The sequence below is a fragment of the Quercus suber genome, unplaced genomic scaffold (assembly GCF_002906115.3).
Source record: "Quercus suber isolate HL8 unplaced genomic scaffold, Cork oak 2.0 scaffold_620, whole genome shotgun sequence".
In the NCBI taxonomy this organism is placed as follows: domain Eukaryota; kingdom Viridiplantae; phylum Streptophyta; class Magnoliopsida; order Fagales; family Fagaceae; genus Quercus; species Quercus suber.
This window is the reverse complement of record NW_027070063.1, coordinates 58102-71842: the sequence shown is the minus strand read 5'-3', so window position 1 is coordinate 71842 and position 13741 is coordinate 58102. Positions and strand designations below refer to the sequence as shown.

The following is a 13741-nucleotide window of genomic DNA, read 5'->3' as shown; positions in this document are numbered from 1 at the left end:
TGTAAATATTAATTAAACAAAATTATTTAATACTAATCAAACCAAGGGTAATTTGATCCATTAAATACATAATTTGATGAATAATACCAACTAAACTAATGTTAATTTCATATAGAGAATTGAATATCATAGTTGAACAATAAATATTAATAAAAATAAATAAAAATATATTACGATTAAAAAATATACTTTATTTTGGATATATGACAATGCATCTATTAACTATATAAAAGGCGGCTATGCCACTACAGTGTTTACGAACTATTCATTCAACATATCCCACTGTTCATTTACCGGGGAAATTTGGTGAGGCACTTTGCCTTTTTCCTTTTTCTTTTTTAGTTTCGAATAGTAGCTACAGTTCCAGGAGGCACTGTAGCTACAGTAGTTACTTTTTTTTTTTTTTTTTTGTCTTTTGTTTGTGCTTTTTTTTTTCGCTTATATATACGATTATACTGTTGCTCCCCATCCATGAATTTGCTCAAGTACCTGTCACGTCAGGCAGCTTCTTTTCATCTCTGTGTGAGTGGCGGTAGGTTAGGAGGCACTGTTCAGAGGTCTTCTCCACATAAATGCGGCCAGAAAAGCTGTTGCAATGCATTGAATACGGTGGCAGCAGCCTTTCCCTCATATATTTCCTCATCCTTATCGTTCCTGAATATGCTTTGAGCTTATCTTGATCAGGTGGAGTCCTCGGACAGTCAATTAGGCTTTTCCCCTACTCAATTAGTCTCCGATATCATATCAGAGTAAAACATCTTCCTCGGACAGGAGATATCCTCCTCGGACTGGAGATATCCTCCTCGGACAGCGATGATTCTCTACCAAGAGGATTCCACTCCACTCTGGGCCTTGCATTCTCCGCATCCTTCTCTTCGGATGTGAAACAGTCCTCTCGTGGGTATTCGGCCCATTAACTTGGGCCTGACCCCCTTATCCCCCACAGTTGTCAAACCCTTTGTGAGTGAGATTGCTAAATCTGTAGAAGTTACACCTCCTAGGAAGATTAGGGTTGATCTTCAAGAGTCTAAACCTAAGGCTCCTAATTCTTCTAAAGGAAAGTTGCGTGATAAGCCTGCATGGGCTTGTCATTTTTGTGGAAAGTCTAAACACATTTGTCCAAACTGTTTCAAGTTGCAAGCTACTAAGCAAGCAAATAAGCCAAAAGTACATGTGCCTCAAGCACAAGATCCTATGATACTTATTGGTGAATTGGTAAAGGCTCTAAACCTTTATTCCAATCCTGGAGTTGGTCATTATTCTAATGTGAATAAGAACTCCAATGCTCGTGGTGCATCTAAAGAGCTTTGGATGCAAAAGGCTCAATCTAATTGAGTCTTTCTAACATTGTCCTTGTACTTCATCGCTCTATTCTTTGTGACTATTTTTCTTACTATTTTGTTTTCTCTGTTTTTCTAGGATTTGCATTGCATAACATTCATGCATTTCATTATAGGATTTTTTTTTAATAAAAAAAATTATTAAAAAAAAAAAAGTGAAAAAGGAAGCACAATTTGTTTTTTATAGGATTTTTTTTTAATAAAAAAAATTATTAAAAAAAAAAAAGTGAAAAAGGAAGCACAATTTGTTTTGCATTATTTTTTTTTTTTTTTGGATTTGAAATCAAGGTTAGCCAATTAATTTTTTACATAACATGTTTATGTACTTTGTTTAGCTTGGATGAGCTTATTTATTGCACTATATTAGTTTGAGCTTTGTAGTGCATGTTGTGTGGGAAGATGTTTATAGTTTTTGATCACATGATCTTGATCTTGAAGTCACATGCCTTTGATTGACGTACTTGAACTTACTGAGAAAGGCATAAATAATCATCTCACCATTATTTACTAGCCAATCATGAACATCTTAGTGCATATCGTAAGATTTTGTAATCGAGAAAGTGTAGCACATGCACAAAAAGAACATAAGATGTAAGCCTCGGTTTAAATGATAAAATTGGTGTATACATTATTGGGCTATAATAACTTTAAATCAAATAAAATTGGTGTGTACATTATCCCAGCTATCTTTAATAAGTTTTTTATTAAATAAAATTGGTGTGTACATTATAAGGCAAATCAAAAAACTTACATGATTGCAAGCTTTTATTCTAAGAGATGTAGGAGTTATATTATGTAACTCTTTAGGTGATAGTTTCTTTCAAATTCTATGTAATGAATTTTGTAGAAATTGTGGTTGATTTTTATTCACATATCACCTCACATGTATCTCAAGTTTTTGCTAGTTGCACACACTAGATAAATTACTCTTTGCTAAACCTTGTACATGTTATTGTTTCATTTTGGCCAACCAAGATTGAAAATTCCTTGAGTTTTATGCAAAACATGTTTGCTATTTGAGAATTTAAGGTGAATTGATTGAAAATCTTAATTTTGGGAAAACTGAGTTCAAAACAAGTGTTTTTGAAAAGTATTTCATCTCATATTCATGCATTTTATTCATAAAATTCAATGCTTTGAGGAGTTTCTGCATAAAATTACTTTGATTTTCAAAAATTTGTTTTTTTCTAAATTTCGATCGATCGAACCTGTTTCTCAACCTATCGAAATTGCGATTAAAAATTTGGTTTGGTTCTGTGTGTTTCGATCGGTGCTCGATCGCTGTTGGATCAATCGAAGGCATTTTCGATCGATCGAACCTATTTTTCGATCAATCGAAAATTGCGTGGAGAGTTTTTTAAAAACCTTGAGTTTTCACACGTTCATCATTTTTTCAAAACTTTTTAAACACTTTACTCTCTCTCTCTCTCTCTCTCTCTCTCTCTTCGATCAGTCAAAGCATCCAAGCCAATTTTTGTCATTTTCCTCTGATTCTTTTGCAGGGTTTTTGTCCTCTAAGGCCAGTAAGACCTTATTGCCCCTCCTTTTTCATTTATTTTTAGTTTTCATGCATATTTTTCATGCATTTAAGGGTGATTTCGAACCTAAGAAAATTGGGGATTTTGATGATTTTAGCATTTTCTTTGAAAATTGATCATTGGGTTTTTATTGTGGGATGTTATAAAACTGATCTTTGTGAATTAATTTGATCAATTTTTTGAATTAAGAAAATTTTAATTTTCTAGGGCTTGAAACTACCCAAATTGGGGATTTTGTTCAATTAGGTTTAATTTGATGAAATTGGCTTGTTGGATTGATTCATATGATCATTATATTGTGTTATCTATCTTGTTTAATGATCAATTGGTCAATTTCTTGAAAATTGTACAAGTGTTTTTTCAAAATTTTGGGGTTTTTGAAGTAAACTCTATGCTCAAGCCGATTTCGTGATTTTAAAGTTGAATTGAACTTATTCTCACTGCATTAGAGCATGCATCATTTGCTTATACTGTTCATGCATTATATAAAATTGTTATTTCTATATTTTTTTGTGCTAACTTACAATCTGCCCTTAGTTTTTCCTCTACTTCTTTTTGGTTCTTTTCTGTGTGTCTTGTCTTTTCCTTAGCACTATGTCTAGGAAGAATAGAGCCAATAGGAAATCCTCCTCCTCTTCTGCCCCCACTTTTGATAGTGAGAGATTCCTGAGTGAGAAAAACCAGGAAGCGTATAAGAAGTTGAACCTTTGTAGGAATATTTAGGTTGAGCGTAAGGTTTTGTTAGACGAGCTAGATGGTGAGATTAGGAGGAACTTTGACCGTAGGGGTAGGCTTCATATTGATCATCCTCATCCGGCTACCTTGATCAGAGAGTTCTACTTGAACCTCTTTGTCCATGCCTATGATTCCAACACTCTTGTGAGGAGTTGGATACGGGGTGATAAGTACGCCGTTACTCCTTTAGTAGTAGCTGATGCTCTAGGAGTGCCACTGGTCCAACATCCTGTTTATCCATATAATAAGCCTCCACCCCTTAATGACATTATGTCATTTATTACTGGTACTACTATCCAATGGGATTCTGATCCTCGAATCATTACTGCCGAGTTGACCGAGACTCATTATCTCTTTTTTCGAATTTCTTGCCATTCCATCTGGCCCATCTCTCATCTGCACACCATTCCTTTGGAGAGATGTGCATTTTTGTATACCCTTGTTTCTGATGCTCTTATGAGTTTTCCTCATCTCTTCATTCGGTCTTTGATTAAGGTTATAGGAGTGGTTCTGTTGCTCACACTCTTTTCTTTCCAGTTTTTATTCATCGGTTTCTTCTAAATTTAGGGTTAGAGGACTTTCTCGCGTTTGAGCCTATCCATATAGTAGCTCCCATAGGTGCCACCTTTCTTAGACAGAGGGCTGCTCAGATGAGATCAAGCTCTAAATGTTCTAGAGTTGAGCCTTATGATATCGTACCTCCTCCTCCCACTTCTACAAGTACTACTACTGCTGAGGCGTCTGTTGAACCTGCTACTACTGCTGTTACCCCACCTTCTACTTCGGATGATTCAGACATTCGTCATACGTTGGAGACTATCATGACCGTTCAGGAGGCTCATGGTCAGCTTTTGGTGGACATGCTTGATGAGCTTCATGCTTTGCGAGTGGATTTGGAGCATTTTAGACAATCGCCTCCACCACCTTCTTTTGATGATGAGTTTTGATTACCCTTTGTCAATTCATCACAAAAAGGGGGAGTACATTTATAAAGAAGTTTTTGTAGTTAGGGGGAGATTTTTGTGTTTTGGAGCTATAGAGCTATAGATTGTATCTAGGTGCTTTACTTTGTATTTATCATTTTTGGCTCATGATGTATTTTGTTTGGGTTGTCCATGATAAGAGGAGATATATTGATTGTATATGTTTATTGTTTCACATTGCTTATTGATTTATATTTATGAGGTTATTCATGATATATATCTTTATTTTGTGTTATGTGAAATCAAGAAGTTATTTTGTGTTTCTTGTATTTTCCACAGATGCGTTTTTGCGTTTGTTGAGTGTTTCAAGAAATATACAGGTAGATTCAATCGTGCTGCTGTCTACACTTACAACTAATAGATAATAGTTAGGTTGAATTTATTTTGTTGGGCAATATTTTTGTAATGGGCTGTTGTTTGTAAACTTTGAGCATTTTTTTAAATTTGTGTTTTGTCGCGGATTGCCAAAGGGGGAGTTTGTTAGGTTCTAAGGAATTAGAAACTAATGTATTAGAACTTCATTTTGTAATGTTGGCAAACCATGATCAAAATGTTTTAGTCTTGTTTAGACTTGCTCAAAGTATATGTTTTTTATGTAAAGTTGGAATCAAGTTGCAGCAAGATTTATTGTGTAAATCTACCTGGCTCGATCGATCAAGAATTAGACTCGACCGATCGAAAGTCGTGCAGATTGTTTTTTCTGCAGAATTTCCAACTCAGCCTAAGCCCGTTTGATGTGTAGGGTTTTATGTTTTGTCTTAAGTATAAAAGGGAAAACCCTGGCCACATTTAGAGGTTGCTCTTTATGCTGTGTGTGTGAATTTTCCGTGAGATCTATAGGTGTTTGCTTTCACACATACTTAGGGTTTTCAAGATTCAAGATTATGTCAAGAACTTGGTGATCGTTTCAGTTGCAGATTCAAGAGCTTAAAGATACACAAGCGGGAGTGCTTGTACTTGCTGAGAATCCAAGAAAGAAGTAGCCCGTGGACTCGGAGCTGTCATGGGGTCATGATAGTAAGTTTCCTACTCGAAGTAGCAATAGGATGTTAGTGGTCTAAGTCGCTATTGTGTAAATTTCAATTCTTTCACAGTGGATTCAGTTTACCTTGAGGATAGTTAGGTTAAATCCTCCCTAGGTTTTTTACTAGTTTGGTTTTCCTGGGTCATCATATCTTGGTGTTCTTTATTTTCCGCACTTTATATTGATATGATATATTTGTGTTAACCTAGATCTGATAATTTGACTAAGTAATAACTTGGCCAATTAATTAAATTAATCTGATTATATTTTAAGGGGTCTAAAAACAAACAAAAGGCAATGCATAAACATTTAGGGCTTGTTTGGATTGAGAGAGAGGAATGGGAAGTAGAGTAAAGTTGGTTGAAAATTAAGAGTAGAAATCAATTTTCAATCAACTCTACCCTACTCTCCCTCCCTTCCCCTCAATCCCAACAAGCACTTAGTTTTGCAAGACACAAATAGTGTTGGAAATTATTCAAGAAAAGACGGAAACTAATCTACATCACACAACATTCATGACACGCCACTAAAATTTAATAAACAATAACCCTTACTCTGTCCAATAACACAATAATTTACTCTACTAATGACATCATGAAGCATGATATACTAGATGTAGTCATTTGCTAGAGATTCTTCAAATGGACAACACATTAACACACTTGAAAAAGGAAAGAAGAGTAAGTTTGCAATTAAAAAACAAAGATTATTATTACAAAGACCTTCAATAGGCCACTGGTACATTACTAAGTGAGAATCATTTTCGAACCTTAACTACCTAGTTGAAGTACATTATAAAATAACGAAGTAGTTGTAAGTCCAACCTATTTGACTCATTATTATTTTAATTTTTTTGCTATTATCAAGCTTAAGGTCTTGAAAACTCCGTATATAACTGTGAAGAAGGCATGACATTTTATGGTCATGCAGAACAAAAAAGTTACTTTCTACTCAATAACCATGCAATGTGAAAGGTCTTGGATGAAGGCATTGATGCTGGTTTCAAATGATCCTCCTTTTGCAATTGCACGTTGACATACCTGTTGAAACTCGCTTGCTCTTGTCCTAATTTCTTTCACTTCTTCATTTTCCAAATTCATAAATTTCTGCACTAGCCTTGATATTTCCACTCTTGTCACCAAATTGTCCATTTCCATATCTTGCTTCACCCTCCACCCAGTTTTCCAATCTTCCACAATTAGTTTACTATTCAAGATTTGATCAAAGATTATAGGAAATGTAAGAAAAGGAAGACCACATAACATTCCTTCTCGAGTGGAACTCCACCCACAATGTGACAAAAATCCCCCAACAGAAGAATGAGATAAGACCTGCAATTGATTGCACCAAGGTACTACTAATCCTAAACGACCACAAAGCTCTTTCAATTTGCTAGTCTCATCACGTGCCACCCAAAAGAATCTAACACCACTATCTCGCAAACCAACTGCAATTTCATCCACTTGGGCAGTAGAAACTGAAAGAAAACTTCCCATTGAAACATATAGAACGGAACTTCTAGGTTGGCAATCTAGCCAATGTAGATAGTTTTTGTCATTGTGATTTGTGTTTTCACCAAAATCAAAGTTAGGTACAATTTCACCCATAGCATATACCGGGAATGAGAATTTTGCTTTTAGAACATCAAATACTTTGGATTCGAGCTCATAAATGGAAGTTAGTAAGAGATATTGTGCTTTGTTTACCCATGGAAGAACTTCGAGAATCCTTTGCATCGTTTGTTGGTTTCTCCCATCAAAAGGAATATTCACTAGTTGTATGGAAGAAATTCCAGGGATGTAATCTACATGCTCCTTGGATTTTGCTGACATTAAAAAAAATAAATAAAAACCAATGGTATCAATAGAAATCCACAATTGGGTAAACATAATCCTCGTAAAAGTATGACAATGAAGAAATTACGTTAATTGGTAATTAGTTCACTTTATTTTTCTAGCTGTTTTGAAGCTTTGTTCAAGTTACTATGAAAATAAAGTTGACTTATTGTTGAATTGGATCTTTTTTCTAAAGTAGCTACAAGGGTTAAATCTCATAGGCAAAAAATTAATAAGCAAAAATAAAACTAACACAAAAAAAAGTAAGAACAAAATTTGGTTACAAACTTGGTTATAACATAAGGCTACTACCAACAATAGGAAGATTATATGTGTCTTTGTCATATGCAATGCACCTAAAAATGATTGTATACAATCACTTAAGTGTGATTTAGTAAGTAAACACATGACATTTTCTTATTGTTGGTTGTAGCCAAATTTTATCCAAAAAGTAATCCATCCTCTAATTTGTCAAGGTGTTCACTCCATTTTCATAATTCCATTTCTTTTGTTCAGCTACAGCTTCATTGTGCACTACCAAATCAATCTCTTTGGTAATCTTTCGAAGCAAAGAAAGAGAAAGCAACCCCCCATGCCTAGGGGGAAAAAATGATTTCTATGAGAAACCAAGAACGTGACCAAGGAATCATAACAAAATTAGGATTTCATCTTTGGAAGCCATAAAAAAATTCAACATTAAAGATTAAGAAATATAATAATAATCAAAATTAAATTCATGCATGAAAAATAAAATTGAGATCTATTCGACAATAACAAAACATAAAAAGAAATAAATAATAATTGTTTCTTTATAAATTTTCTTATGTAAATAAAAATGACAATCTTACATTTGTAGATACAATTCAAGATCACACTTCAGCGAACTAAAATCAATTTCATTAATTTCAATTTGGGTAGATTTTTTATCAGAATTTTTAAAAATTGATTAAATATCAACTTTAGAGGTTGGCGATTTATGGCTAGTAAAATATGGTACAAGTATAATATGGTAAATATACGGTTGAGTATATTTCGGCATCTTTAAAAAAAGTACATTTCAAAAATTCGGAATAAAAATACATAAACATATAAAAAACTAGTACATGTATTGTACGGGTATGTTATGTTTATTGTTTATTAAAAATTGTAACAAAAATACGGAAAAGATTTACCATATATATTTTTTATAGATAAAAGTAAATAATCTTTGTATCATAATCTTTTTAAGTCTTGCTAAGTGTGACTTAATCCTTAGAAGATCCCAACAAAATTTAAAGTTTTTTTTTATATAAAAAAAAAAAAAAAAAATGATAAGAAGATAGCAACTTTCATTAAGAATAAGATAAACGCAATACATCTTGAGCCAAAGCAAATCCAATCATATAAAATTTAAATTTTTCTAAGAATACTGTTAGAGATATTACAAATTTAACTATATAGGTCTTATAAATTGATGCATCACTAATTATAAAAAGTAATTCAAATACTCATTATTATACACACCAATCATGTTCATTGGCTCATCGATTATTGTATTAGAAGTTAGGGGTGTGCATGAGTCAGATTAAGGAGTTTTTTCAACCCAACCTACCATGGTGGATTATAAAAATCCACCCAACCCAACCCATCACAGGAGTCCAACCCAATCCACATGAATCGGGTTGGGTTGGATTGGACCCATGGGTTGGACAGTTTTTTTATTTTTTATTTACTATTATTATTATTAAATTGAACATTAGAACAACAACACCACAAGTAAGAGCAAATTTATAACCAAATAATCATGAACATAACACCAAACAAATAAAAATTATATGAGAAGAACTTAGGGTTTGGGTTTTATTTAGGAAGGGGGCAAAAAAGTAAATAACAAAATTATCTAATATATTTTAAAATTTTAAAATATATTAAATATAGGTGGGTCGGGTTGGGTTAGGTGGATTTGTAAATCTCATGACCCGAATCCAACCCGACCCACTGTATAAAAAAAAAAAAAAAATCATAACCTAACACAACCCACCAATACTCAAAAATCGACACAACCCGGTGGGTTGAGTTGGGTTGGATCAGGTCAATTTTGGTGGGTTGGCGGGTTTGCTGTACACTCTTATTAAGAGTAATGCTACATTCACAACAATTTCACAACAAATTCTTTGTGGCAAATTTTTGCCGGTAATGGTGAATAAAAAAGTGATATTAGTAGTAGATAGAGATTATAATCAATACCAACTTACTACCTAGACTTTATTATAAAGATGATGTAAAAATATTGTAGATGCAACATTATTAATTTTTGTTGTAGTAGTATTTTTTTTTTTTTAATTAAAGAAACTAAATATGATTATTTAGGCATTGGAAGCATGAGGCATAGATTTGGGATTTGTGTTTTGTTGTCAGCTTTGTTTTTAATTTTTGGGTTATATACTTGAAATATATTAAACATGACATGCTCATTCTCTTGGGTTTAGTGTTTGACATGTGTACATTTTTCTTGAGATTTTTAAAAATATTTTATATCTCTTGTCTTACGCTAACCACTGTCAAGTTTCAATAAAAAATTTCTTTTTAATCCCTTTTATAACAATCTATATAACTCGTTGACTTGTCCGTAACTAATGCGTGATGTACTAATGTACGTCTAGCCTCATTGTAATGCATTTAATTCTATATGTTTGCAGTTGCAAACAATAAATAAGATGCGAGTAATTTTAATTGTTACACACAAACACGTTCTGTAAAAGTACAATAGGTGTACTTACTAACTATACTACGTTATTAATATTGACTTCTTAATTATTTGCATTTTTTCCTCTTGAAGAAGTCAAATACTATAGTTAGATTTCTCATTATATACAAATTAAATAGAATTCATATTTATTACATTATTATATTTCAAGTATTCTTCTAAATGGAAAATTAATTAAAATAGTATTGCCACATTAAAAATAAAATAAAATAAAATAAACTCAAACACATTAATCTTTGCGGATTGCAGTGGTTGCTCTCCTTGCTAGAACCACTTGAGGACATCAAGATCAGTGATTGTTGGTGGACACTGGTGGTTGTCCTCAAAGGATGAACTAACTTAAGGGCATAGGTTATGGGCTAACTTTTAAGGATTTGTTAAAGGTAAAAGACTTTTTTTTAATGTTTTTTGGGAGGGATCCACAAGTATGGATCATCTCTGTATTATATATTATGGGTCCCTTTAAGTTAAATTTTATTACTTATTAGGAAGTGCTATAATTTTGGATTCAAACTTTAAATTATTTTATAGAATATATCTATAATCTATATCTATATGCAATATAAAATAAAATAAAAATGACTTTCTATTCATTTCTCCTATTATTGCCACATAAACTTTTAAAACACATTTTTTTCACGTCATTATTCTAATATGTATATTTTTGTTGAGTTTAAATTCTATAAGGATTCACTATAAAAGCTCTTATATTTATTGTCTACATTAAAATTCTGTCATATTATATTTTCTTTAAATAATACAATAGATTCAATTCAATTAACAAACACAATCATATATTATGAATATCTTTTAACAATCCATATAACTTGCCGACTTGTCTGTAACTAACGTGTGATATACTGATGTATGTCTAGCCTCATAATAAAGCGTTTAATTCTGTATGTTTGCACACAATACCTAAGACACGAGTAATTTTAATTACTACGCACAGTACAATATGCGTACATACTAACTATACTACATTATCAATATTGTTTTCTTAATTATTTGCATTTTTTTCTTTTGAAAATGTCAAATATTATAGTTAGATTTCTTCTAATATACAAATTAAATAGAAGTCATTATTACATTATTATATGTCCATTATTCTTCTAAAAGAAAATTAATTAAAATAGTATTGCCACATTAAAAATAAAATAAAATAAACTCAATCACATTAATCTTTGCGGTGGTTGCTCTCCTTAATTGGTAGAACCACTTGAGGATATCAAGATCAATTATTGTTGGTGTACATTGGTGGTTGTCATCAAAGGATGAACTAACTTCAGGGCGGAGGTTATGAGCTAACTTTTAAGGATTTGTTAAAGGTAAAAGGCTTTTTTTTGTTTTTGTGGGGGGGAGGGCCAAAAGTATGGATCATCTGTCTATTATATTTTATGGGTCCCTTTAAGTTAAATTTTATTACTTATTAAGAAGCCACGCTATAATTTTGGATTCAAACAATAAATTATTTTATATATCTATAATCTAAATCTATATGCAATATAAAATAAAATAAAAATGATTTTATGTTAGCTTCTTCTATTGTTGCCACATAAACTTTTAAAACACTTTTTTTTAACATCATTATTCTAATATGTATTTTTTTGTCATTGAGTTTAAATTCCATAAGAATTCACTAAAGCTCTTATATTTATTGTCCACATTAGAATTGTCATATTATATTTTCTTTAAATGATATAATAGATTCAATTCCATTAACAAACACAATCATATATTATAAATATCTTTTAATAATTATCAAAGTCCGTATTTTTTTTTTTTTAATAAAACAACATAGAGAACATAATATTTTGTTACTTTTGTATGCATTGCAAAGATTACTAACTAATTTTTAATCAATAATTTTTAATATATATAAAACCAAAGCAATTTAACTTCTGGTTGAACACATAATATTGTATTGCGTAAACTTTTGAGAACTTACCATTTTAAACATCATTATTTTAATATATATATATATATATATAATTAAATTTAAATTTTATTTTATATTTAAACCCACTATTAAATTCTTAGCCCATCATATTTCTTCATAAAAAAAAAAATTGAAATATTTTATTTATTATTTACTAAGAAAACAAAGAAGTAGGACAGGTAAGCGAAAAGAATTTGTATTAAATACATACTCACCTGAGTCAGCTGGTAAATGGCCATTTTTGAATAAAAGATCCGCATGTTGCATGATTGTGAACATGGACAGTGACATAGGCCAAAACGATGCCACCGGAATATTCCTTCGGTTCCCAACACCAACTGCCCAAAAAAGAAAAGTATCAGCCATGATAACTGTAACCGGAGGCTCAAGCTGATCAAGGAGCCGCACAAATGGAGCTTCCAACTTCGTCCTGGTAGCTTTGGTGAAGGAGTAAACGTCAGCAGCGCGGACTAACTCTGATGGGATAACGTTAGGAATGGTGCTGAAGCGAATGTTGTCGGGCTTAGGATCGGAGCCGATGAAACCGAGCCATTCTTCGGTGACAACGAAGGTGACGAGGATATTGCTGTTTTTCGAAGCAAGTGTTTTGCAGAAGTTCATCATGGGGTTGATGTGGCCGCGACCGGGATAAGGCATGGCCACCACGTGGCACTGCGTGGCTGGTTTAGCTATGACAGAACTCATTATTCAGAGACGCTAAGAGAGGATAGCTAACGAAATTTACAGGCAAGTACCGATCAGTGCCGTTGAATCCCAAATCAATGGCCACGATGTTGCTGTTGCCACCAGTGTGCTTCCAAACCTCAACACGTGTCAAGCTGTTATTGGCTAAGTCAACTTTTTGAAGTGTCGGCAAGAGAAAAAACCAAGCTTGTAGTGTCCCCGTGAACGAGTTTCGCTGAGTCCCACCACTTCCAACTGATAGTCAACCCGTCAAAAGACGAGTTTGAGAGATACCCAAATAAAGATTGGTGCTTTAGAGCGAGTTCAAGCCAGTTTGGTGGGAGTGACCCAGTGAGTTTGTTGTAACTCAAATCGAGTCGTCTCAAATTTGAAAGCGAGTTGATTGAGCTTGGAAGAAACCCAGTTAGAGAATTATAAGAAAGGTCCAACGAGTCAAGAGATTTAAGGTTGGTAATGGATACAGGACTGAGCTAGAGAACGAGTTGGATCGGAGAGAGGGGGTTTGGAGGTTTGAAAGAGATGAAATGGAAGAAGTTATAGGGCCGAAGAAAGAGTTATCAGAGAGGTCAAGGTAAGTGGATTGGGAAAGTTGAGAAATGAGTGGGCTGAGTGTACCTGAGTAGCCAGCTGGGTCAAGAACAAGGTGGGTGACCCGGGTCGAGTCAGGGGTGCAAGTGAGGCTGCAACCGAAGACTTTTATAATCTACAAAGGTCGTCAAAAAACAACACTTGTAGAGTGGTGGCTTATGCAATTTCACACCTGCGCTTTGATTTGATAACTTTGAAACTTGATAGTCATGGCGGTGTCGCATGCCATGAGCTCAGCCTTTGTTCTGGTCAAAAAGTGAAACCTCGAGTCTTTGGCTAACAAAGTGGAGAGTACTAGCGCAGCAATG

General features: G+C 33.2%; 1 protein-coding gene across 1 annotated transcript; it reads right to left on the bottom strand.

Moving 5' to 3' along the window:
• Positions 1-6291: 6291 nt before the first annotated feature.
• Positions 6292-13192, bottom strand: LOC111989150 (UDP-glycosyltransferase 87A1). The gene is made up of 2 exons (XM_024020937.2): positions 12356-13192; positions 6292-7445 (listed from the first exon to the last, which is right to left on the bottom strand). The coding sequence occupies exons 1-2, from the start codon at positions 12843-12845 to the stop codon at positions 6568-6570; spliced, it is 1368 nt and encodes a 455-aa protein (XP_023876705.2). The 5' UTR covers positions 12846-13192; the 3' UTR covers positions 6292-6567.
• Between the last annotated feature and the right edge of the window lie 549 nt (positions 13193-13741).